Source organism: Hibiscus syriacus, unplaced genomic scaffold (assembly GCF_006381635.1).
Source record: "Hibiscus syriacus cultivar Baekdansim isolate YM2019G1 unplaced genomic scaffold, ASM638163v2 tig00110676_pilon, whole genome shotgun sequence".
NCBI classification, from domain to species: Eukaryota; Viridiplantae; Streptophyta; class Magnoliopsida; order Malvales; family Malvaceae; genus Hibiscus; species Hibiscus syriacus.
Genome location: NW_024062820.1, coordinates 1,999,541 through 2,026,070, shown reverse-complemented (window position 1 = coordinate 2,026,070; position 26,530 = coordinate 1,999,541). Strand labels below are relative to the sequence as shown.

At 36.0% G+C, this 26,530-nt stretch overlaps 5 protein-coding genes and 1 pseudogene across 7 annotated transcripts; 3 read left to right on the top strand and 3 right to left on the bottom strand.

The window, feature by feature from the left end:
- Positions 1-1,515: 1,515 nt before the first annotated feature.
- On the top strand, positions 1,516-4,048 carry LOC120137730 (transcription elongation factor TFIIS-like). The gene is made up of 2 exons (XM_039153421.1): positions 1,516-1,710; positions 2,810-4,048. Exons 1-2 carry the CDS (start codon positions 1,543-1,545, stop codon positions 3,713-3,715), a joined length of 1,074 nt encoding a protein of 357 aa, XP_039009352.1. The 5' UTR covers positions 1,516-1,542; the 3' UTR covers positions 3,716-4,048.
- A 767-nt stretch (positions 4,049-4,815) lies between these two features.
- Positions 4,816-6,404, bottom strand: LOC120137712 (U-box domain-containing protein 34-like). 2 transcript variants are annotated; one of them, XM_039153408.1, is made up of 3 exons: positions 5,868-6,404; positions 5,716-5,784; positions 4,816-5,016 (listed from the first exon to the last, which is right to left on the bottom strand). In XM_039153408.1, exons 1-3 carry the CDS (start codon positions 6,342-6,344, stop codon positions 4,885-4,887), a joined length of 678 nt encoding a protein of 225 aa, XP_039009339.1. In that variant the 5' UTR covers positions 6,345-6,404; the 3' UTR covers positions 4,816-4,884. The 2 variants fall into 2 exon arrangements, with proteins under 2 accessions (XP_039009339.1, XP_039009340.1); XM_039153409.1 differs by having other exon boundaries at positions 4,941-5,016; positions 5,700-5,784.
- Positions 6,405-8,070: 1,666 nt separating this feature from the next.
- Positions 8,071-11,073, bottom strand: LOC120137823. Of its 2 annotated transcripts, none has more exons than XM_039153476.1 (7): positions 10,466-11,073; positions 10,082-10,162; positions 9,833-9,901; positions 9,269-9,313; positions 9,099-9,188; positions 8,892-8,993; positions 8,071-8,393 (listed from the first exon to the last, which is right to left on the bottom strand). In XM_039153476.1, the coding sequence occupies exons 1-7, from the start codon at positions 10,892-10,894 to the stop codon at positions 8,208-8,210; spliced, it is 1,002 nt and encodes a 333-aa protein (XP_039009407.1). In that variant the 5' UTR covers positions 10,895-11,073; the 3' UTR covers positions 8,071-8,207. The 2 variants fall into 2 exon arrangements, with proteins under 2 accessions (XP_039009407.1, XP_039009406.1); XM_039153475.1 differs by having other exon boundaries at positions 8,073-8,393; positions 10,451-11,073.
- Positions 11,074-13,601: 2,528 nt separating this feature from the next.
- Positions 13,602-16,598, top strand: LOC120137701 (serine/threonine-protein kinase AtPK2/AtPK19-like). The gene is given in 8 exon segments (XM_039153400.1): positions 13,602-13,642; positions 14,143-15,076; positions 15,201-15,283; positions 15,357-15,477; positions 15,574-15,747; positions 15,947-15,977; positions 15,980-16,050; positions 16,243-16,598. Coding segments are annotated over 7 exon segments (1,482 nt in total). The 5' UTR covers positions 13,602-13,642; positions 14,143-14,395; the 3' UTR covers positions 16,564-16,598.
- Positions 16,599-16,735: 137 nt separating this feature from the next.
- Positions 16,736-18,739, bottom strand: LOC120137702 (annotated as a pseudogene).
- Positions 18,740-22,508: 3,769 nt separating this feature from the next.
- On the top strand, positions 22,509-25,606 carry LOC120137944 (receptor-like protein kinase FERONIA). Its single transcript, XM_039153577.1, has one exon. It carries the CDS (start codon positions 22,795-22,797, stop codon positions 25,477-25,479), a length of 2,685 nt encoding a protein of 894 aa, XP_039009508.1. The 5' UTR covers positions 22,509-22,794; the 3' UTR covers positions 25,480-25,606.
- Positions 25,607-26,530: the final 924 nt, after the last annotated feature.

Sequence of the window (26,530 nt, the reverse complement as noted above, 5' to 3'; positions counted from 1 at the left end):
CTCCAATATATTCCTTCTGGAAATCCAAAAGCCTTTTTTAAAGAAAGAAACTAAAAAAATGAAAAATTGTAAGAGCCATTGATAGTGGAACACATATTCACAATAATCATGAAAGGTGTTTTAAAAATGTGAAAGTTGTCTTCTTTACTTCATGCCTAAGGTTTCTCTGAGAGAACTTTACAGAGTCCGTTTGACATATCTGTCACCGCCGGTGCCCTCTGCCTCTATATGATAGATTAAGTATGGCATTTTCTAAGAGATAGATCAAATGATAGATGTTATTTTTTTCTGACTTGTGTTCTTGCAAGAAATGTAGGTGGAAAAATTAAGAGTAAGCTTGATGACCCGAACCAAACTGCATGAAACCCAGTGCATACCTGCATTCCAGGCCTCGTTATAAGCACGGTTTATTCCTTAACGATCATGGAAATTCGTCAACAAATATTCTCCGGTCTCACCTTCATATATTTGTCATTTCATGCTGGAGAAGAACATGCAATATTTGAGGCAAATTTGCGAAACATGAATGAAAAAACAAGAACGAAACATTTGATCCGCAATCAGGTAGAAGGAAAACACAATCATCCAGCTTCATAATCATCAAATTTTAAATCTATATTGAGACAACAAAGTTGATGTAAACAAGTTTCGAGTAGAGCTAATAAACAAAGTATAATAATAAGAGTTTGGAATCTTGTAAACAAGATATAGCTAGTTTGACTAGCATATATATGCATTACTATCATAAAGAGGCAGAGATTAACGAACATACCTATTTTAGTGTAAACTAGCCATACATACATACATACATACATAAATACATACATACATACATATATCATGGCTTTACCTTTGAAACGGAGGATGCCCTAGGCTTTGACAATAAAAACACGCTGCAACCTTTACAAAGCTATATATATATTGTTTAGATTCGACAATGAGTTTTCATTATACGTCTCTTTTGGGTGTTGAAAATACTTTTTTTTTTCACTAGCTTCAAAAACTATGAGCAAAGCATGGGTTCGTGAGATGTTTTTGTCTTCCGCTTGGCATTGTTAATAGTTTTGTCAACTCACCTTCTGAATTCAAACTTCCAAAATTATGTCTTTCACGTTTGCAATTTTTGGTGCGAGTTCAGTCTCAGATTCAGTCACGCAGGATCTAGATGTTTGAAAACCAGGCAAGGGTTCAGTTTAACAACGATAAGGATTCCGTTAAAGGGTGATGGCAAAACAAAAAATGATGAAGAAAATAAAATAAGATAAGAGAGTCAAATGACCGGTCAAAGAGGGTCTCAAATGGTCAATGATGTTAGATCAGCTGATTTAACGTATCACGTCAGTATTATGTTAATAAAGTAATTGCCATTAACGTTGAGTTATTCGATAATATTAATGATCAATTTGTTGATTTTGAAATTTCAGTAAAAAAATGATAACTTAATAAAAAATTAGTGACCATTTGTGTCATTTACCCTTTTCCTCATCATAAAATGCAAAAGGATTTGTCTTTCTTTCGAACTCTTTAGGTTAATTTTGGCGGATGGAGAGGGAACTGGTGGATTTGTTCGAGGCCGCCAAGAAAGCGGCTGATTTGGCCGCTTCCTCCGACGCCGTTCTCACCGACGGCGCCGACGTTTCAAGATGCGTGGACGCCTTGAAGCAGCTCAAGGCTTTCCCCGTCAGTTACGACATTCTTGTTTCCACTAAGGTTTTTTTTCCTATCACTTCCTTCGCCATTAACATATATATTTTTTGCTTATTTTAGTTCTAATATATATATATATATATATATATATATATAAAGTATAAACTTGCACCTGAGCGTATCTTTGTTTTAATTTTGTCACTGCCTATTAGAAGGAAAATTTAATTATATATATGTGGAATCTTAGTTCAGAGAAGCTGATTTAATACGGTGCAAAAATAGTGATTGCGTGAATCTGTGATTTTGCAATGCCTTTCGGATTCCCATGGCAAATAAATCAAATTGCTTCTAGTACTGAATATATGAACATGTAAACTATATTAGGTTATTACCAGGAGGAGGCTCCGGTTTTGTGCTATGGTTTTGGCCACTGACTAGAAGTGATCAATAGAAAGTTAGGAGAGACTTAATTTAGGCAATATTTTCCCGAACTGTACTCTTTTCTTGTTGTAGTTAGGAGTATATAGTTGAAAATAGCTTAAAATAGATCCTATGGTTTTCCCATTTTTCTCTCTTGCAAAGTAGGTGAACCTCTCTCTCTTTCATTCTCCATTCACCGTTTTAGAACCCCATTTTTTAACCATCAAGTATGTTAAGGGTGTGGTTGGATGGAATGATGGAAAGAGTGATTGTCTAGGTGGAAATGGAATAAATTTTGAGTGTGCTTGGTAGGAAAGAAAACAAGAGAGATTACCATTTTCTATCCTAATCCATAGAAGCAAATCATTGCAAAATTTAAATGATAAGAGGAGATCATAAGAGGGGGAAAGATGTATGTTCAAAATTATGCATTTTTAAAAAGTTTTGTCTTCTTTCCTCTCATTTTTCAACTCTACCAAGCAAGGAATGGAAAGAAAATTACTTTTTCTTTCAATTTTTCCATCTTTCCTATCAAGCACACTAATGGACAGAAAAAAATATTTTCTTTCTATTCAAATTTTACACCCTCATAATTTTCTTTCCCCTCTTCTAAGCAAACACAGCATGTCATTTGAACCTATTAGTGGATCTTTTTTGAAGTTTATATAATCTTCTCCTTGTACATATGTGTGTTGTTGAATATGTGCACTTCAGAAAAATTTATCTCCCATGTATATTACAGGTTGGAAAAAGGCTTCGGCCTCTCACAAAACATCCCCGGAAGAAGATTCAAACTGTGGCTTCTGACTTGCTTGAGTTTTGGAAAAAAATTGTTATCGAGGAGACTACCAAGACCAAGAAAAATGGCACCACTGATGCTGTCAAGTTGGAGAAACTACCGAAGCCAAGTGCCATGAAGTCTGAAAAGCTCTCCAATACAGAAAGTGTGAAGGCTGAGAAAGTATCTAAAGATGGTTCAGTAAAAGATGTCAAAGTTGAGAAGAGGGAATCAAATGGAGAGATTGATAAGGTTGAAAAGCTTTATAATGATGTCAGACAAGCACCGGATGTAAAGAAACCATTGCAGCCATCTGCTGGTCCACCAAAGCTGACATCAACGGCCAAGTGCAATGATCCACTGCGTGACAAATTTAGAGAGATTCTTGTAGAAGCCTTTTCTAAAGTTCCCGGTGAGGTTGACAAGGACAAGTTTGATCAAGTTAATGCTTCTGATCCCATCCAAGTTGCTGTAGCTGTAGAATCTGCGATGCTCGAGAAGATGGGTAAATCAAATGGCACCCAGAAATTCAAGTACAGATCTATAATGTTCAACTTGAAGGATCCAAAGAACCCAGATTTAAGGAGGAGGGTTCTTCTGGGAGAAGTGGAACCAGAAAGGCTTATTTCGATGACACCAGAGGAAATGGCTAGTGATGAAAGGAAACGTGAAAATAATGAAATCAAACAAAAAGCTTTATTTGATTGTGAGCGTGGTGTCGCACCAAAGGCCACGACAGATCAATTCAAGTGTGGTCGTTGCGGTCTACGCAAGACCACTTACTACCAAATGCAGACAAGGAGTGCGGATGAACCCATGACAACTTACGTTACGTGCGTAAACTGCAACAACCATTGGAAATTCTGTTAGGGAATCCGGAGATCCGTCATTCATTCATGCAGTGAAGATGTATGGTGATCGATTAACTTTAAAATAATCCTTCATTCATATTTATCTGCAATAGGAACTCTCATAGGGGATAACTAGGTACTTGAGTATGACTTAGCTGTATCACAACTTCTGTGCTTCCAAAACGAGAGGCTCAACTTGTGGCAAAGATGAGCTTGGATGCACAACCAGGGACACTGGCAATTTATTTGTCAGTTTCTTTCCATGTGAAGTAACTATTTCTTGTTCCTTTCCATTATTAGTCATTGACCCTCGTAGGTTTTTTTTTTTAGAAGGTAGCGGGAATTTTAGTTGTGGAATTACACTTATTAACAACGCTATAATTGAAGCCATGTTTCAATTTTCTTTTTCTACTCCATCAATGTTCGGCTTGCTTTTTCGATTCCAAATAATATTTGAAGATCCGTGTTTTAGTTGCTTGGGCGTGTGTTTGTTTTGTAAATAGATTAAGAAAATTTTGAACATATCAATTTTGATTCAAAGAATGAAATAAATACATGGGTAAATTATACATTTAATACCTAAACTATTAATTTGGTCTGTTTTAATACTTAAATTTTTTTTTTTTCAAAATCATACTTGATGTTTAGTTTTGATTAAAAGAATGAAATAAATACATGGGTAAGTTACGCATTTAGTATCTAAACTATAAGTTTTGGTCTGTTTTAAGACCTAAACTTTTAATTTTTTAAAAATCATATATAATGTCTAGTTTTTATTTCATTTTAGTACAATATTGTTAAAACTTGGCACATTTAGTACTTAAACTATCAGTTTTGGTATATTTAAGTACTTAAACTTTTAAAAAAAATTTCAAAACTTAACGTTAACCTTTGAACAGTGTACTGAAATGAAACAAAAATTAAACTTTAGATATAATTTTAAAAAAAATGAAAAGTTTAGGTATTAAAACTGATAGTTTAGATACTAAATACATAATTTACCCTAAATAAATATATTAGTTGAATTCAATGAATGACGGGATAAAACGAGGATAATAAATGGATTTGAATTTTAAAATAGATAGATAAAATCAATAATTTTGGGACTTGCTGCTGGTGCTTACGGAGAAAGGGGGAAATTAAAATCAGAAACACAGCTGAGGTAGCTTTAAACAAAATCAAAATCAATCATACGGTTGAGGTAACTTTGGTTTGAAAATCATCATCATCATTATTGTCTCCAACAAATTGAGAAGAATCTGATGGAGTTGGGCTCTGCAATGTGTTGTCATCCATGGATTCTTCCCCCCAATCTGCACCCTGAAGAAATCAAGATCCAAACAAATCGGCATTCTGGTTTTCACTTTTTAAATCAAGTTAAAAACAAGGGTAAACTGCACGTTTTGTATCTCAATTATCACTTTTGTTTTATTCTGGTCACCCAATTATTTTTGCGTAAATTATGCATTTAGTATCTAAACTATCAGTTTTTATTTCGTTTTACTATCCGCGGTCAAAAACTTCACACGTTTAAGTACATGAACTGTCAGTTTTTATCCGTTTAGTACCTAAATTTTAAAAAAAAATCAAAACTTAACGTAATAACGTTAAATTTTGAACATGGATATTAAAATAAAATAAAACTTAAACTTTATGTATGATTTTGAAAAAAAAACTGAAAGTTTAAGTACTAAAACGGGTAAAAACTGATAATTTCAGTACTAAATGCATAATTTACCATTTTTTTCAAAATCAAAACTTTGTTTTCATTTTGGTCCTCCACCATTAAAAAAATTAATTGGCGTGACATTTTTTTAATTTTTTTCAATGATGACATGATATTATCTTAAACTATAAATCAGTGTCATCGTTAATATTTTAATAGTAGGCGGGTGATGAAAATAAAACTAAAACTAAATTATTATTATTTCAAATTCATGTGTAACGTTGAGTGACCAAAACAAAATAAAGTTTATAGTTAAAGTAGTAAACATGTAGTTTACCTTAAAAACAACTTACCAACAATTGAACTTCCTTCTTCATACTGGCCACCTGCCTCTCCCTCAATGACTTTATCGGTGAAATCCTCTGTTTCAAAATCAATTGAAATCATGAATCTATAAGAAACAAACAAGAAACTAAAACTCTTCCAGCTTGATTTAAGTAATTACCATGCTATAAGATTTGAGCTCCTTTAATCTGAACAACCGATCCACCTCCATCTCCAGCTGCTTCTGAAACCGTCCTCTTTCTTCCAGATCCTTGATCTGCGAATCCAGCACGGCGTTCCTCTCTCCCAACATCTTCTCCGTCTTCTCCTTATCCGATATCAGCCGCTCCATCCTCTTCCTCATGGCGCTGAGCTCCTCCGCCAACGAGCAATCCAAATCCAAAGCCTCCTCCACCTCCATCTTCTGATTTTTCTTCTTCGTCGGCGGCGGCGTGGAGTACATTGTCTTGGAATGATGATGGTTCAGGTTCTCCTTGTTTGATACATCGTCCGGGGAGTGCTGTTGTTTGGGCTTCGAGTTCACTTGCTTAGTCTTCGAGCCTTCTTTCAGCACAACCATGAAATTGGCATTGACGGCGGCTGTATTCCTCGGGTGGAGAGGTTTACGGGCGCTGAGATGAAACTCCGGCGTAGCCATTATTAGGGATTTGAGGGGGTTGACAAAAAAGGGAAAATGGGGGCAAATGGGGAGAGATGGGAGGGGCAGATATAAAAAAACAAGGAGAGTTTGAATTTGAATAGAAGCAGGCGCTAACGGCTACTACTTTATTTATATAAACCAGCTAAAGTCGTACTACTTCTTTGTCTTTTACTTTTTTTTGTGTGTAAACTACACCGGATAGCATTGAACTTTGCCTGCTGTCTCCTTTATATCATTGAATTTTTAGTTTTATAATTATAGCACCGAACTTTAGTTTTCCAGTCAATTATGTCATTCTGTCTTTAAGTCACTAAGGGACAATGACATGGCTAATGCTTGCTGATGTGGCATGCAACACCAAAACTTCATCGTTTTGGTGCGATTGTTATGATGCTTAAAACGACGTCTTATTGGACATTAAACTTTTGGTGTGTATCAATTATGCCACTAAACTTCTAAACAATTTTCTTTTTTACCACTATACTTTCTGGCCTCCGTTGGTAACCAAGCATCGATGTTCACCGATCATATGTCGTGACAAGATCTCTACTAAAACGCTCGTATTTCACTCCTCTTTCTTCTCATAGGATTGGTTTTCCACAAAACCCATTAAAAATCGACGAAAATCTATTTAAAAATTCAATGTATTAATACTCTGATCTCTGATCTCTTTCAATTATCGATCGATGAAGCTAGTTTGAGGTAAGTTTTCGTTTTCTTGAAATAATGCTTTTCACCGTTCAGATTTTCTAACAAACAACTCAAATCTTGTAAATCTAATCAAGTCTCCAAACATCTAAAAAATGGTAGATTTTTTGTGTGTTTAATTTCGTCGATTTTGAATGGGTTTCATGGAAAATTAATCATATGAGAAGAATGAGGAGTCAAATGCGAACATTTTGGTATCAATTTTGTTGCGAAAGATGATAGGTGATGGCAGTGATTGGCTGCCGACGACGGTAAAAAAATATGTGGTAAAAAAGAAAACTATTTAAAAATTCAGTGGCATAATCGATACATCCCTAAAGTTTAATGTCCATAAAGACATCGTTTTAGGCATAGAAAAATCACAATAAAATGATGTCATTTTGGTGTGGCATACCACATCAGCAACTGTTAGCCATATCATCATGTTACAAACTTAACGACAGAGTGGTATAATTGAATGTAAAACTAAAGTTTAGTGCTATAATTGATAAAATTGAAAGTTTAGTTATAAACCAGCCAACATATAAAGTTTAGTGGTATTTGGTGTAGTTTACCCTTGTTTTTTTTCCTTTTTTCCTTTATCAAAGTTTTTTTTTTCTCTTTTTCTGTTCTCAAAGAAGAAATCATTTAAGATACATAAAATGGTAATAGTTTATCCTTTATTTTGATAAAATGGGGAGGGGTGGTTCCAGCTTGAGCCTACAATTTGATGTCATTTTATTGACCTTAAAAGTAAAAAATTATAATTTAATTATAAATTTTTGAATAAATATAAGATTGAAATGTAATGTTATGCTCTTGACTAAAAAATGTGTTCTAACTCCATCTTCAATGAAATTTTTGTCATTACACTACAAGTTTGCTTGACATAAATGATTTATCAAATGAACATATCATTTTATTTTTCTAAACATGATTTATCATTTATTTATAATTTTATTAAATTAATAATTTTAGGAAATCAATTAGAGAGAGAACAAAAATAATTGACAAATTTAACACTAAGAAATAATAAACGCCTAATCAAATACGTTTGTCTGATTCTGGTACATAGATTGTGGCTTTGGCTTCAAATTTCATTTGGCCAGCAACATCAATCCGCATACTTTACACCTTGATTATGCAAACTTGATGAAAAGGACTCAATCCGATTCACAAGTAATCCTTCGGAAGTTCCCAATCATCATCTGCTTTCCTCATCCTTGAGCGTGATCTCCGGCCGCTTGAACCCCTTTGGTTTCTCCATCCATCATGGAATTCGACAGACTCATCATCATCATTTTCATATTCTGTACTCTCATCTATGGAAATAGCAGCATTGTTGGCATCCCAGAAACCCTGGCATAAGCAGTCGGCGATTATACCAATAGCGGAGTTTATATTATAGATAAAAAGACATTAGTAAGCACATTTAATGGAAAACATTTTCAAATACGAAACAGATGAGGACATATCAGCTTCTCTATTTTTACGAGAGAACTTATTATCCAACTCAGGGTGTTAAACCAAGTTCGAGTTATGAACAAAAGTTGCCCGTGGATCATAACAACGTCCCGTTATTGTTATATGGACAACCCAATTCAGTCAGCCAAAGACAACACAAGCTACATTGTCCCAGCGATAGAAAAGTTGCATGCTTGTCAAACGGACTCCGGAAATGTGGCTCGTATGCCAGAATACAATCGTCTGAGTTATGATTGCCGATTTGGGAGGGGGGAGCTTATTTTTAGCTGATATCACTGAGTTAAACTGGGCCTAATAGGCATGCATATCAACATGAAGGCAAGCAAGTGCCTGTGCTTTGCATATGGAAATATTAAGTGATGAGTAAGATACCTTTGTCAGCCTCTGAATACGTGGCGCTGCAGCTTCGTGAACAACTACTGTATCAGCTATAACTTCCAGCACATCCTCAACAAGCAAAGCATAAGTGCTCACCTAGAACCATAAAATGATTACGACAGTAAAACTACAGGAAAATTCTGCAAATTTCATGACTTGAGATATTAAATGTATTAAAAGATAAGAGGGCAGTCACACTACCAAACTTGATGGAATTAATGATATCCCGAAAGAATCCAACTCAAGAGATTCAACAACCCCTGAATTAATGTTGAAAGTATAGCCCCGCACCTAGAATTATATGAAATATTAAGATCATATAAAGCACCCTGAAATAAGCAGAGTTTCTAGCACATAAAGTATGTACTCACCTTCCCAATGTTTTGACGTCCGGGAGTTACAACTCTGTATCCTACCTAACAAACACCAGAAATTAAGCTCTCAGAAATATAATCTAAAGAAATAAAACGCAATTCCTAATGATCGTAAAAGGAGAAATGTTTGATATCTTAGAAGAATGTAGCATATCAACGTCATTCATTCATAAATCAACAGAAACATGGAAAAACAAGAATAATCACTGTGCAAACTTTAAATTTTAGTGAAACCTAAAACGAGTTTACTTATAGTGCATAGTGAACAGTAGCGACCCAGACACTAAATCAAGGGACTATGTTTCAAAACAACCGAAACTTGCAAGCTGAAACAATATAGCTCTATTTCAAATGAGAAACTAGTCATCACTCATCACCATGGCATCATACCAAACATGAGATTTTCATAGGATTGAACACAAAAAAATTGCATAAAAGCATTCTATACCATAAAGATAACTGCAATTTCAACATGGGCAGAATAATCAATGGATCATACAGATAAAAATGATGTGATTAACATCCAAACAGAAAATAAGATATGCATGGAGCGTTACCTACCAGCGTCTCAAGTCCAATCATTTTAAAATCATTCTCCGTCTCATCTTCAACAAGCACAACATCACCAACCTTTAAAAGCAAAAAACATAGTTACTATATGAGAAAGAACGGTAGAAGCAAGCATAATCCTTGACCTACAGACTCGGACTCCTTTTTGTTAGAAGACAGATTTATAGGGACATCAAACATGAGCCAGAGACAGGAATGCAGCAGAATTTAAATGCAAAGCAGAAACATATAATCTATTACCTTGGCAACATCTTGTAAAAGAAACCGTTCTGATTCCCCAGAGAGCAAGCTTGGCCTCACCTCCACAACCAATACCACCCACTGAAACAACAGCATATGCATTAACAACTTGGCTCACTTGTGCTAAAACTCACAAGGAAAAGAATAAAAGTCCAAATTTTTTTTGTCTAAAAAAATAAACAATTTGACTATAATGCAAAACAAGCTAAAAAAGGCATACAATTTGGCATTCAAAAGAAACTTTTTTTTGCTTTACTCTTCTAAATTAATACGTGAACAGTAATAGTAACAATGGAACTAGGCAGTAAACTAAGATACTATGAAAACCAAAATTCCAAATTAAGCTAATCTGAATAGCAAAGAACTAACTGAGGTGGTATCCACCCATAATTGAGACACAACGCCTAAGCTTTGAGCAGACTGGATGCTTATTACTTGCTTTGCCACCATATTTAACCTCTTCATCACTTGCTTCTTCTTCTTCATCTTCCTTCTAACCAATTCCTCCCGACTTCTCTCTCTCCCCTTGTCGTCACTAATCTTCTCCAAGCTAGCATTACTTCGACTTCGTCGGAGTTCGAATTCGTTGTCCCCTTTGTCTTCAAACTCCAACTGCCCATATCCGTCTCCATCTGAGCCTGACCTTGGAGAAGGGGCTGCTTTCGCAGCGCATTTCAAAAGCTGTAATCTGCCATTTTTTCTGATAATCGGGAAATGGGTACCTGGAATATCGGAGTTACCGAGCTTTGGGTTTCCAGGTCCGATGACTGTAAATCCGAGGGCGCTCCAGGTCCACCGGACGCAGTTGCACATAATACCCGAAGCACCCAACTTCGGGCGGAATTCAAAAGGTTATCAGCAAAAGTAAACCCAACTCGACGCCGCTCGACGCACGGCTGGTTAATAGTACGGTACTAGTAGGCAGTGGGCTGGTTGATACAGAGAGTTTTCTCCTATTTTGTCCATAAAAATAATCTGAATTTCACTTAGATTGCAAGTTGTGATGCTCATCGATAGCCAGTCTGATCTTTGTGGATATATGAATAGTGTTTTGGGTAAAATTCTGGAGATTGTACCTGTTCTTTTCGTTTTGTAAGCATTTAGTCACTCTATTTTTTTTGATAAAGAAGATCCCTCTACTTTTCAATTTATTTAAGAATTGATTATTTTAATCCCCACCAGATAAATATCTAATGTGTTACTAAATATATATAAATTATTGTTATTTTTTAAGGTTCATGATTCAAACATCATGAATGTCTAGGTTACGTGCGTTCAATGCTAAATATTTAAAGTGTGTTTAATGTTAAACGATTAAAATTATCTTTAAACATATATTGTTTTATATTTATCCCAAATTAGTTAAAATATTATTACAATATTGTAACATCTTGATATTCAAAATGTTATATATATACACTAGAAAAAAAATGTTGTAACATATTTACTATATACCTAGAATGTTACAACATTATAGTAATTTTGTTATATTTTATAATATATTCAATATTTTAAGGGTAAATTATGTATTTAATACTTAAATTATCAGTGTTGATTTATTTTAGTATCTAAACTTTTAATTTTTAAAATCATACCTAACGTTTAGCTTTTATTTCATTTTAGTACATCACCGTTAAAAACTTAATGCATTTAGTACCTAAACTATCAGTTTTGGTCCATTTTAGTATCTAGACTTTCATTTTTTTTAAAAAAATAACGTTAAATTTTGAACATGAGTACTTAAATAAAACAAAAACTAAATTTTATATAAAAATTTAGTGCTAAAACGATCAAAACTGATAATTTAAGTACTAAACTTATAATTTACCCTATTTTCAATAACACATGGTTTTTCTACCTCTTCGTAGTCTTTTTCTTCAAAAATAAATGCTTCATATTATTGATTAAATCCACCGTTGCTTGAATTTTTATTTTAATATCCTTTAATGTATTATCTAACAAATTCTGGCATCCATCAAATAATTTACAGTATTTGATTAGAATTTAAACCAAATTCAAATAATACAAAAAATTTATAATTAAAAAGTAAAAATAATATTATTTATTTAGACATCTTATTTTGTCCTAAAAAATTATGAAAACCTATTCATTCACCCTATTTCAAAGCGTGACAAAAATACATAAAAGCATTCAATTCCTTAAAAGAGAGGGAGTTGCGTGTAAGTTTCCCAAATAAAAAAATGTTGTTTTTTTATTATAAAAAAATAAAAAGAAGAATAAATAATTGAGATTAGCTATAGAAAAGGTGGCGGCTGCCAAGCAAGAAAAAAGAAAGGGAAGAATGGCAAGTTGGCAACCATAAATAATCAAAGGGTAAACTACACAATTACTGCATCGACTATCACTTTTGATCTGTTTTAGTCACCTAATTATTTTTTAAATCATACATAATTTTACGTTTTGATTTCATTTTCATCACCTACCATTAAAAAACTAATAGAATTAATGACATGGTTTTTTTATTTTTCAATGAAGATTTGGCATTATAATATGGCAACACATCAGCATCATATTCAATTTTTTAATAGTAGATGACCAAAATGAAACTAATACTAAACGTTAAGTATGATTTAAAAAAGGTTGAATACACTTTTAGATGTCTAAACTGTACCTCAAATTGACTTCTCATGTTTAAAGAATTTTTTGCTAAAAATAGGTGTCTAACGTTTCTAATATTACACTTTTAGATGTTTAGATTGTAATGGTCGTTAAATTAATTGTTATCTGACACGTGTCACCAAATACAAAATTTCAAAAAAATATTTTTAAAAAATTAATATTATAATTAAAAAAACAAAACAAAAATTCACTGTCGATCGGTCACCTCGGTCCGTGACTGTCGCCATTAACACCATCAGAACCGTCTCGCTGTCGCAACCAAAATCCAGTCCCCATGTACTGTGAACCTGCGTCGATCGTCTTGAAAAGGTTCACGGCGGTCTTCGATTTTCTAAGTTTTCCTTCATTGTTTTCCGACAGCTACAGGTAGGGACGGACGCAGGAATTTAAGTTAGGAGGGGCGAAATTGAACTTATAAAATTTCAGGAGGTAAACTTGAACTTATAAAATTTTAGGGGCGAAAATATATTTTCAATAGAAAATACATAGAAAAAATCTTAAAAAATATGGTGATTTTAGATTTTTAGGGGCTACAACCCCCACTCGCTATCCCTAAGTCTATCACTGTCTACAGTTGATTATACATTACACAGCTGTCACCATTAAATTTCTCATTCTGCTCCGAACAAAACTCAGTCGGTGGTGACCATTCGTCATCGTCGGAGGTGGAAGATGGGAGGGAGAGGGACAACACATAATTATTAAGCCTTAAAAAAAATAGTTGAATCACTAAAACGGAAGAAAAATTATAGTCGAGTCACTAAACGTGTAGTTTACCCATAATGAAATAAAGAAAGCATTAATTAATTAATACGCGGAGAGTTGTGCTGTTATATTATGCTACGCAAATCCAATTATAAGCATTCTTTCTTTATAAAAAATCCGGCGGAGTCCCGTTTCAATTTGTTTCTTCTTCCCTAGGTATTTCGTTTCGTTTCTCTCTTTCTATAATCATTGCTTTGGTTTATCAAAATTAGCATCAACTGTTTGATCATCTGCATCTGTTTCGGTTTCAATGTTCTCTAGTTTCAAGTTTCTATTCATTGATTATCTGCATCTGTTTCAGTTTTATAGAGAATGGGACTTCTGTTTTTTGTTAAACGTTTTTCTTCCAATTTTCATTGGTTTCTTCATCCTATTTGCGTTAAAGAGGGGACTTCAAATCCTATACATTTTCCTCAAATAGGTAATTAGTTTTTCAATGTTGTATAATCAAGGTTCATCACCCCCCGGATAAAATAAAAAGAAGGAACCCACTTTGTGAAAAAGGTTTTTGTGTTGATCTTGGTGATTTTCTCTTCGAAAGTTTCGTTTGTGCTTGTTATCCCAAGATCAAGTTTTGATTTTTCTTTTGCTTGTTAAAAATATGTTTTTTTGTTGTTGCTAATTTTACGAGCTTCTTGTGGAATTTTGATTGGCAGATTTAATTGCAAGGTCTTCATGAATTCAAGAATTGCTGGAGAATCCACAGTTTCCTGCAAATCGGGAAACAAGAACGCCTTCTTCTGGATCCTCTTTTGCTTGCTTCCCAAGTTTCTTGGAACTCCTGTCGCATACCTCAGCCTTATCTCGTTCAAGGCCATTGATAGGAGTCTTGCAGTAATCATCATTTAGGATACTTGTCAGGGGGGTCATCAATCGTGTTTCAGTCGATCGATTTGCTTATTTGGCAACATGGTTTCATCACAGTTATCTGGTCTGACCAAGGGTCGTACATGTAAACCATTTGATGCTCAGTTGCTATTCACTGCAAACCCCCCGGAAGCTGTTTTGCCTTGTCAGGTTGAAGTAGATTTTTCCGATGTGTTCGGTCCCCTGCTAATTCAGGACTCAATAGAAGTCAATTGTGGTGAATTAGAGAATACTGATTCAGCTAAGGATGCGATCGAGCTTGTTTATGATGAACCAGCTATTGTTTACAGCCAATCGCATTCTTTGCTCGGTCCCTCTCCTCTTGTCAGTCCATCCTTGAAGCTAAGAAAACTCACTTTATGTGAGACAAGGGATGCAGTGGATCTTGTAGAACTTATTGACGAAGAAACCAACAACGAAGAGGATGAGCTCTCTGTTGAAGATGGTGACAACAACAAGTCCCAAGAAGATTTTAATGGAGATCACATGAAGGTCAGCAGTATTGGTGTTGAGGACTTTGAGGTGTTGAAGGTGGTCGGGCAGGGCGCATTCGGAAAAGTTTATCAGGTAAGGAAAAAGGGCACACAAGAAATTTATGCGATGAAGGTTATGCGGAAGGACAAGATAATGGAGAAGAATCATGCAGAGTACATGAAAGCAGAGAGGGATATTTTAACTCAAGTTGATCACCCTTTCATTGTTCAGCTCAGATACTCATTTCAAGTAATTTCTAGCTCTCCAGTGAATCTACTCTCTAGGATTTATTTTTAAATGCTTTTAACAGACATCTATGGAATTAGAATTTCACAATGCCTTGTACTAATGATTTTTATCCATTCTTTTACAGACCAAATATAGGTTGTACCTTATTTTAGATTTCATTAACGGAGGGCATCTTTTCTTTCAACTTCACCATCATGGACTTTTCAGGTATCATTGTGATCTTTGCATTTTTTTTTAACCTGTCCAAGAAATGGTTGATGATGTTTTCATTGTTTTTCAGAGAGGATCTGGCTCGTATATACACTGCTGAAATCGTTTCTGCGGTTTCACATCTTCATGCAAATGGCATAATGCATAGGGATCTTAAACCTGAAAATATCCTTTTGGATGCTGATGGCCATGTATTCACTTTCTCCTCCATTGTTATCTTTATCTGTTCTTGCTGTACCAGCAACGCTGACTAAATCTTTATCGTATATCGTTGTTCTTTTGTGTAGGTAATTTTGACTGATTTTGGCCTGGCTAAGCAATTTGACGAAAATACAAGATCAAACTCATTGTGTGGAACAGTCGAATACATGGCACCTGAAATAATTACTGGGAAGGGCCATGATAAGGCTGCAGACTGGTGGAGTGTTGGTGTTTTATTATTTGAAATGCTTACTGGAAAGGTAATTTCTGTTTTAATTTTTTTTTTCTGCTTTCTTCTCTTTGCATCAAATGCCACTTTGTTGATGTTCAAAATGCTTACTTTCACTGGTTACTGGTGCCTTTTGTTTCTACATTTGTAGGAGCAATTTGCAAACCTTCTTTTTGTGATGGCAGTTCAGGGAATTAAACATTAACTTCTGGTTCTTTCTGTTCTTGCAGCCTCCTTTTACTGGAAACAGGGAAAAGATTCAAAAAAGATTGTTAAGGAGAGGATGAAGCTGCCTAAATACCTTTCTAGTGAAGCACATTCTCTGCTGAAAGGGGTAAATATTCCTGTTTAATGTCCCTAAACTTATCTGCATCTTCCTGGATGAATTAATGGTCGTAAGCTGGGATGTTGCCGGCCTAGAACTGTCCTTTCTAGTTTCTCACCTGAGAGCTCTAGCTAAAGATAAATCTTGAATGGCTGATCTCTAGGAACTGGTTATTAACAATTTGGTTTTCTTCTGTTTTAGCTGCTACATAAAGATCCGAGTAAGCGCCTTGGAAGTGGACCGACCGGAAGTGAGGAAATAATGCGATGCAAGTGGTTGAAGACAATAAACTGGAGGAAACTAGAGGCGAGGGAGATCCAGCCCAGTTTTCGTCCTGAAATCGCCGGGAAGCGTTGCATTGCAAACTTCGATAAGCAATGGACAGACATGCAGTTGACGTTTTCTCCTGCGTCTAGCCCGAAAAGCAACACAAACCCTTTCACAGATTTCAATTATATAAGACCTGCTGCAACCAACCCTTTACATCAGAGTAGTTCATCATATAAGTTTGTCTTGGCTTAGCCTTGGCATTTTGCTCACCTATAACAAACCCGAAATTAGTCTGTAGTTTTTTCTTAAATTTACTGGGTTCGAATAATTAAGGAACTCTTATGGAAACAATCTCAGTTTTTCGATTGAAATAGAAATGAGATATTACAAATCCACAAAGAATCTTATTTGTTCCTTGCTTTATATTTCATTTCACATTTTGCATGTATAGCCAGCTTCCAAAGACCCTTTACCTGGGCCATAAGCAGTTTTAAAGATAATCATGGTTGAGGAATGTCTCCAAGGAATTTTTCTTCCTGCAACCCCAACGGCAATGCCAAGAACACCTGGAGTTAAAGATTGCGAGTCTCGTTGAATGAAGGGATATTAGGTTTGCGGTCGAATGAGACTTTGAAAGGACAATTGCATAGCCATCATCCATGTAGTCCGTCCCATCGGGGAAGAGCTGCCACAAGAGCTACCAGCTCCACTCCCTCCTTTCTTTGTCGAGTTCAGGAGTGTTTTGTACACCGTGCTAATAAGAGTGTCTCGGTATGATGAGTTATAGCCGGTGTCTTTTGAGGATACTCCAAACTCGGAGAAGATAACAGGCATCCCCAGATATTTCTCTGCATCTTCTATGTGGGCCTCCATCCATGATTTAGTGAATAGGAGATGAGCATCAGAAATCATTTGCGAAATCCTTCACAAATCAATTAAATCATCTATTATGATGTTTCCATATGCGTGATACGAAGAGGGTATGATTAACAGAGAGGTTAAAATGTGATTCATAGGAAGTATACATAATATCTTTATTGTATTTAAAAAAACGGGTGTTCGTACCAGGAATCGGCATAAATGTGAACAGATGCAAAATCGACGCCAAGAGCCTGATGGTTTCTTATAAAGTCAGTTCCAACTTGAGTTGCATATGAATTCGGGTTGAACTTGGTCCTTGCAGGTGCTGAGGGTCCATAAAATCCTTCTACTCCGATTTCAACCAAGTGCTTTGCATCAAGGCTCTTCACGTACGCTGCCATTTCCGCTATCCATGACTAGAGCACAATACTAGAATTTAGAGGATTAATATATGCAAAGCTAATTTCATTCTGTGACTACTTCTTACAAGAAAACCGAACCTGCAGAGTATCCCCGGAGGGATCTGAGGCGCATCGAGGTTCGTTCATCAGTTCCCAAGCAAATATCGTAGGGTCATCCTTGTAAGTTATGTTTGTGAATGTATTGACTCTATTTAGCACTGCCTATACAGCTCAGAAAAGTAACAGATGAGTTCCACTGCGTCGAACCACTGAGAATACATCAGCAAATTCGACAAACAGAGCTGTTAAACATATAGTTGAAAAGAACTTACCTTAACGTGGGACTTGTAGTAACTCCTAAGAGTCGGATGAGAGAAAAATTCGTCGACTGAAGTCAAGTTGAGGCCGGAAGCGTTTCCCCACTTAACATATTGTGCCTTACCACCATATGCATCCCAGTTATTAACCAATGACAATATGAGCCTGATCTTGTATTTCTTTGCTTCACTCACCGCAAAATCCAAGGCCTGCAATATAATTTTTCAAAGGAAAGACTTCGTTATCTGATTCAGATGACTGACATTGCCATGTGCCGTATGCAAGCAATCCGAAGCCACCATTCAGGGTGACATTAGTACCTTGAATACATCCTCGTCGTAAACTGAAGGAGACTTCTGAAGAGCTCGCCATTGGCCGTCGTTGAAAGCCCAAGTCCTGCAAACAGTTAGTCCGACCGACGATGCTTTTTGGAACAATTCAGAGACCTTCCCTCTTGTAGATAGATCGGCTGCGAATACCATCAACCAGTAGGTATTGAATCCATTGACATAGAAAGGTTGACCATTGACGACAAACTGGTTCCCTTTGGTCTGCACCATTTGCCAGTCATCATCATCTTCCAACTCTTCCACATTATACACCCTGAACATAGTAAACCATAAACATGTTATATCCAAGTTTCTATACTTGAACATTAGAAAGTTCTTATAAAAACGTATAATACCCTTGTCTCGAGGTGACGAGGACTTCGTCCCCCATGGTCTCGATCAGCTCTTCCCCTTGAAAACCGAAGAAATCGGCCCTCGAATCGTCAAAGAAAAACATGAGAAAGGCCAACGAAAGAAAGAAGCATCTCTTGAAAGTGTCCATGACTATGAAAAATTGACCCCCCCCCCCAAAAGCTGCATTTTTGCATCTTCTGGAGGTAACATATTTATACACGTGTCTTGTGCAGCAATATCTATGACCACCCCATACACATAGTAAGAAGAAAACTAATCTTTAATCTGAACTTGTGAAACAAGAAGAGTATCAAAGAGGGGATGGTTTATGTAGCTTGGAAGCCAAGAAAAAAGGGTTTCCAATGGATTCCCATTGAGATAACAGATAGGGTAAGATGAGAAGACACTAGAAACTGAGATTGAATAAAAGGGTATTTAGTTTCACAATTTGCAAGGACACCATGTGATGGAGCATAAAGCTTGTGACTCCCAAGTTAAGTTTTAGGTCCAGGCTTTAGGGTTCAGAGAGGACAAGGATTGGTTGAGATGTGAACATCATTGCGTTTTCTTGGTGTACAAATACAATCTAACTATTCCCATCCACCAAACAGAACTTTCACTTACGTTTATAAAGCAAAGCAAGAGAGAAATAAAGGAAAGAATTTTGCTACTCAGAGTCTCTGATAATGCGAGAAAAGTTGTCTTCAGCTTTTCTGCCTACTTGTATGTGAGAGAAGAAGAAGAAATAATTCAGTTGGTTTTCAGTTTTCAGTGATTGCAGGTATGGAAAGCTGGGTGGGAGAGTTTACAAATTTTCATTAGACTAATCCCTTTTTTATTGTCAATCCCAAGCTTAATTATTTATCGGGTAAACTATAAGTTTAGTACCCCAACTATCAACTTTATTCTGTTTTGATCACCCAATTAATTTTTTTTCAAAATCACACTTTTGGTTTCATTACGATCATTAACCATTAAAAATTAACAAAATTTCTAACGAAGCATTTTATTAAAAAAATCAATGATCAGGATCATGGTTAATTTTTAATGTTGGATGACCAAAATGAAACCAAAACGTAACATTAGGTATAATTTTGAAACAAAAAATTAGTTAGGTGATCAAAATGGAACTAAAGTGATAGTTAAGGTACTAAACTTGTAGTTTACCCTTATTTATTTTAGTACAACAAAAGGTTAGTGGAGCTTTTGCTTAAAACCAGGAAGGTAAGTGGAGCTAATTTGTGAATAGTCAATGGTTATTGGTGGAAATGTGCGAAACAAGAGGAGGCAGGTGTATCATTTCATCATGTTTATTTTTTCTTGGGTAAAATACACTCTAGGTCATTCAATTTGTGACACCATTTCTATAAAAAATGTTATAAACATGTTATTCAATTAAAATAGTATTATAAATAGGTTACTCTGTGGTTAAAAATGAAACGAATAACTAATGTGGCTGGTATAATAACATTTTTACTCTTTAAAACTTATATATATATATATATATATATTAATTTAAAATAATTCAATAAATTTAACCCTTCATGTTTAACATTTTTATCAATCTCGATTTTTTTTGTGATATTGTCAAATCAAGCAAGTCTGTCGGATCAAAATAATAGTTGGATAATTGCATTATGTCATAAAGCAACACCAAGTTATTGTTAAACTGTTATTATATCAACAACTCATTGGTCTAATAGGATGAGGCACTAGATTCCCTAAGCAAGGTTAGGAGTATGAATCTTTGTGCTTATGAATAGAGTAAACTAGGTTAATAGAATCTCTCTTAAATCTTCAGTACTCCATCTGGATCAATCAATTAATAAATTCAATAATAGTAGTTATACGAAGACTAAGATGTTGAAATTTTTAAATATAAAGAGTTAAATTTATTGAATTATTTTGAAATAGAATCAAATTGATAGATTGTGTAAGTTCGATGACTAAAACTACTATTGTATCTTGTTGTGTTATGATTTTATCTAATAACAACTAATAACTTATTTATAATATTGTCTTATAATCACTTCATATCATTAATTTTCTTTAAAAGAAAAAAGTGACATGTTTGTTGCCATACATATAATTGAATACTTGAAGTGTATTTTACCCTTATTTTTTCACTATACTTACTAAATCTATATACGTTATAAATGGTTGAAGTTTATTAAATTATATTTAAAAGTTACGTAAGTGGTTAAAGGAATGATTGTTATATCTAGAGGTTTCGAGTTTTGAGCACCAGCAACTGCAACATGGGTGATTGAGCATTCATTGTTAAATAATTGATAATATTTAGAACATATATTATTTTGTAATCAACTAAACTTAATAGAAACTTATACTTCAAAGTTTATTTTATTCTCTTTATTCTAAAAAAGAATATTTTAATATATTAAAAGTTTATCGGGTAATTTCAATGATAAAAATAAATATTATTCTCTTTAAAGTATTCAAATTCAAACATCTACAGTTGTAGGATTGTCAATTAATTAAAGGAATTTCGAACATATGCTACTAGCTTATTACTTATTAATAATTACATCACTAGTAAAATTTCATATTCATCCTTGATTACTTATTAATAATCACATCATTTATTATTTAATAATTTAATTAATAAAATTCATAATTCGATAATTAAAATAAATTATTCTTTATAGTTTAGGATAAACTGCATATTTAGTACCTAAATTATCAATTTTTGGTCTGTTTTAGTACCTATACTTTTAATTTTTTTTTAAAAATCATACCTAACATTTAGTTTTGTTTCATTTTAGTACCCCCGCCGTTAAAAACTTAACGGATGACTAGTGGGGCATAGCTCGGGTGGACGGACGACCAATCCGAACGGTGGACCACGAGAAAATGACGAGTCGACCAACATAGTATAGTTTCAAGACCATTGGACAGTTGATGACGAAGATCGAAAGATAAAGAAGTTGAAGAGTCTATTATCGATTTGGGGTTTAGGGTTTAGGGTTTACGACTGAAAGGTTTTGCCTTCATTGGTTGAAATATGCTATGGTCAGTGACTGTAGACATGATGATCGGAGAGACAGTCTGTTAAGTTTTTAACGGTGAGGTACTAAAATGAAACAAAAACTAAACGTCAGGTATGATTTGAAAAAATTGAAAGTTAGGTACTAAAACGAGTCAAAATTGATAGTTTAGGTACTAAACGTATGATTTACCCTATAATTTGATAACCCCTATTTTTGGATAAAGCACAAAAAGATAGGGTATACTTTATTACTTTAACTATGACTATAGAGTGTTGCTTTGTTGAGTCCCTCAACTATTTATTATATTCCTAATTCATCCCTTTTTGTTAAAAAATTGATGATATTCTGAGCTGAACATTAACATGCTAACTGCGATATGATAAAATATGATCATAGAATCCAAACAACTAGCATATCTCAGTCATCATGTTAACGTTAAACTTAGACAACCGCTAATTTTAAACGGAAAAGGACGAGTTTGAAATATAATGAATAGTCAGATGACCATTTTGTAACTTTTAATAGTTGAGGGACTTGATAAAGTAAAATTCCATAGTCAGAGGATCATTATATAACTTTTAATAATAAAATGACTTAATAAAGTAATACCTAATAGTTGGGGGCCCGTTTGTGTACTTCACCCAATATTTAATATATTTATACACATTGATTGCAAAAGGGGATGAGATGCATGATATATAAATGCAAGTTGGCAAAGGGAAATGGTGAAAAACAGAAAAAGAGAGAATGCCTTTACAAACTCACTCAATCTATCATCCGACCATTAAAACCTCATCTGTAATATTTAAACACATTCAGGGCTGTTACCGTCCTTTCCACATATGCATCATCATCGCCTCAGCTAGCTCTAGCTGTAGCACTTCAACTTTCCATTTCAAAGGTTGCTCCTTTCTCTTTCTTATTCCTAATGAAACAAACCCTTCTTCTCCGAGTTCACTCACTGAGTTTCTCCCTTCTTTCTTCAGCTTCCCAAAGGTAAATGCCTTGAAAGTCCCTTCATTTACACTTATTTTACAAGCAACGTGTTTCTTCTTCTTCTCTGTTTTTGGGGTAACTTGCTATTGTCCCTTGGATCTCAGTTCTTTCTATGCTCTTTTAGCTATAAAGAATTCTGGGTTTGCTTTCATTTGTTCATTTATGTTCAGACATTAAGTCTTTTTTATTCTTTCTTGGATCCCGCATTTTCAACTCATGAGGAACTCAGTCGGTAACTCGTTTCCAATGTCGGTTATTGTTCTTGCCTCCTTCTTGTTGCTGTGCTTTCGATTTGTCTTAGCTGCTGATTATGTACCAACTGAGAAAATCCTGCTGAACTGCGGTGAGAAAGCGGAGCTCACAGATAACGATGACCGGAAATGGACCCCGGATTTCGGGTCCAAGTTCCTGGTCGGAACTGGGAACTCCGTCACTTCCCGAGCTGCCACGCAAGATCCCTCGGTCCCCGAAGTTCCCTACTTGACCGCCCGCGTTTTTCGATCGGACTTCACCTATAGTTTCCCGGTCATCGCCGGTTGGAAGTTTGTTAGGTTGTATTTTTATGCTAATTCATATGATGGCCGGAATTCGAGCAATGCTTTGTTTTCGGTGTCGTCCGGTTCTTATACGCTTCTCAAGAATTTCAGTGCTGCTCAAATGAGTGAAGCCATGAATTATGCTTTTATTGTTAAGGAGTATTCCATCAATGTAGATGGTGATCACTTGAACTTGACATTTAGTCCCGGTTCCAGTCCTTCGAACTCGTATGCGTTCGTCAATGGGATTGAAGTTTTGTCGATGTCTGATATTTATAGTAATACCGATGGGATACCAGTTGTGGGCCAAAACTCGCCGTTCAGTATCGATAACAGCACTGCTCTCGAGAATGTTTACCGGCTGAATGTGGGTGGAAACGATATCTCGCCTTCGGGGGATACAGGTCTGTTTAGGTCTTGGTATGATGATCAGCCATATCTGTTTGGGGCGGCCTATGGAGTTTCAGGAGCTGCAGATCCGAATGTCACGATCAATTATGGTACCATGCCTAGGTATATTGCACCACAAAATGTGTACACCACTGCTAGATCCATGGGGCCGAATGCTCAAGTGAACTATAATTACAATTTAACCTGGATGTTCGGTGTTGACTCCGGGTTCTCTTACTTGGTCAGGCTACATTTTTGCGAGTTTACGGATAACATTACTAAGATTAATCAGAGGGTGTTTGATGTCTTCCTCAACAATCAAACTGCCGAGAAAGAGGCAGATGTGATTGCCCTGGCAGATGAACAAGTTGATGTTCCTTTGTATAGAGATTATGTGGTCATGGTTCCTGGAGGGAGTTCGCAGCAGGATCTATGGCTTGCATTGCATCCCGACCCAACTAGCAAGCCCCAATATTACGATGCAATCTTAAATGGTGTGGAGATATTCAAAATAAGTGATCCGAAAAGCAACTTAGCAGGGCCTAATCCTACTCCTGGTCCGAAACAGAATGTAGTTGATCCATCGTTGGCTTTGCCATCTCGTCAAGGTTATTCAAAGAATCGGACGGCAATTATTGCTGGGGGAGTCGGTGGTGGACTGGTTCTAGCTCTTGTCGTTGGTTTCTGTGTTGTTGCTGCTTCACGTCACTGTAGGCATGGTGGTGCAAAGTATACGAGTGCAAGTGATGGCCCATCGGGATGGCTTCCTCTTTCACTGTACGGAAATTCACACTCCGCTGGTTCAGCGAAGACTAATACTACAGGGAGCTATGCTTCCTCCCTTCCTTCAAACCTTTGCCGCCATTTCTCGTTTGCTGAGATCAAGACTGCCACGAACAACTTTGATGATTCTTTAGTCCTTGGAGTGGGAGGTTTTGGCAAAGTTTACAAGGGAGAAATTGATGGTGGGACGACTAAAGTCGCAATCAAGCGTGGCAATCCACTATCCGAGCAAGGTGTGCATGAGTTCCAGACCGAGATTGAAATGCTTTCCAAACTTCGACATCGCCACCTTGTTTCATTGATCGGGTACTGTGAAGAGGACTGCGAGATGATCCTTGTTTATGATTATATGGCTCATGGAACATTGCGAGAACATCTATACAAAACCAAAAAGCCACCACTTCCATGGAAGCAAAGGCTCGAAATATGCATTGGGGCTGCCCGCGGTTTGCACTATCTCCACACTGGTGCCAAGCATACTATTATTCACCGAGATGTGAAGACGACCAACATTCTTCTGGATGAGAAGTGGGTGGCGAAGGTTTCTGATTTCGGATTGTCGAAAACCGGTCCCACATTGGATCATTCTCACGTGAGCACTGTCGTGAAGGGTAGCTTTGGCTATTTGGACCCCGAGTATTTCAGAAGGCAGCAGCTAACTGATAAGTCCGATGTTTACTCTTTTGGGGTAGTCCTCTTCGAAATCCTTTGTGCACGTCCGGCATTGAATCCTACACTGCCGAAGGAGCAAGTGAGCCTTGCAGAGTGGGCTGCACATTGTCACAAGAAAGGCATCCTCGATCAGATCATGGATCCTCATCTGAAAGGGAAGATAACACCGGAATGCTTCAAAAAGTTTGCCGAGACAGCAATGAAGTGCGTGGGCGATCAAGGAATCGAGAGACCATCGATGGGCGATGTACTGTGGAACCTGGAGTTTGCGTTGCAGATGCAGGAGAGTGCAGAAGAGAGTGGAAAAGGAATCGATGAAATGGGGATGGAGGAAGGGAGCTTTGAAGAAACCTGTAAAGGGAAGAAGGATCCTAATGCATCCCTTGGTTTTGATGGTAACCTAACCGACTCTAGGAGCAGCGGTATGAGCATCGGTGGTCACAGCCTGGCTAGTAACGACTCCGATGGACTGACACCAAGTGCTGTTTTCTCACAGATCATGAACCCGAAAGGGCGTTGAGATGGTAAGTGATTGCATGCTGTTGTTAATGGTTGTGGCATTCATTTACTTAGAATTACTATATTTGTTCTTAGCTATCCACTCTGATGATGTGGTCTGTCGTAATTTGCATCTAGAAAATAAAATGTTGAACTCACAACTGAATCAGTATTGAATGGAAAATTTTAATTTAAGAAAATGATGAAAATTCCGTAAAAATTAAAGTTAAATTACAAATATTTGGCCATAATTTCAATATTCAGTTAAATGATATGAATAGCAGAATTTATTTCTTTTCATCTGCTGATTAATTTTTAGAAATCTATTATTACCGAAAGCAACATTTCATCTGCCGATGAAAATGCCATTGAAAAACCAGGCATTCCAAGAATTACAACTATATAACAAAACCAACACTTTATATCACCATGCAGCCGAAGTTCACAAATCACAACACCACACACAAACGGGCCTGTCCACCGCCGATTTTTGAATCGGATTATTCCCCGTCGGATCTAAAACAGCAGTAATCTTCTTCTGCAGCTCTGGCTTGTTTGCTCCAACAAGCTTGTCAATTTGCTGCCCATCTTTCAGAAAGACAAATGTAGGAGTGGCTTTAATAACCCATGATGTGCTGAAATCCTGTGGCACCAATCCTTTTTTTTTTTGGATAAATAAGATATTATCACCCAAATTAGCAGTAAACTGCTGCAGTACAAATCAATCAAAGGAACAATGGCGGGGTACTACTTACAACAAAGCTAGACTATGCCCCAGTGAGTACAAAGGTATAAATTTGTGCTATCTGTTCTGTTAATATCTCTATTACTTAGAAGAGATCCAACTATATCCTTAATAGCATAGGCAATTTCTGGTTCTGTTCTGCAACTTCCTCTAAAGGTCCTACGATTCCTTTCCTCCCAAATGATGTAGTTAAAAGCGCACCATGAGAGCTTCAGAATACAAGAAATCAGTGATTTACCTTACCATGATGCGGTCGCCCACTCCAGCAGATTGTTCCATGATGAGAAATGCTTGTTCAAACCAGACATTTGAAGGATTGATCTCCAAA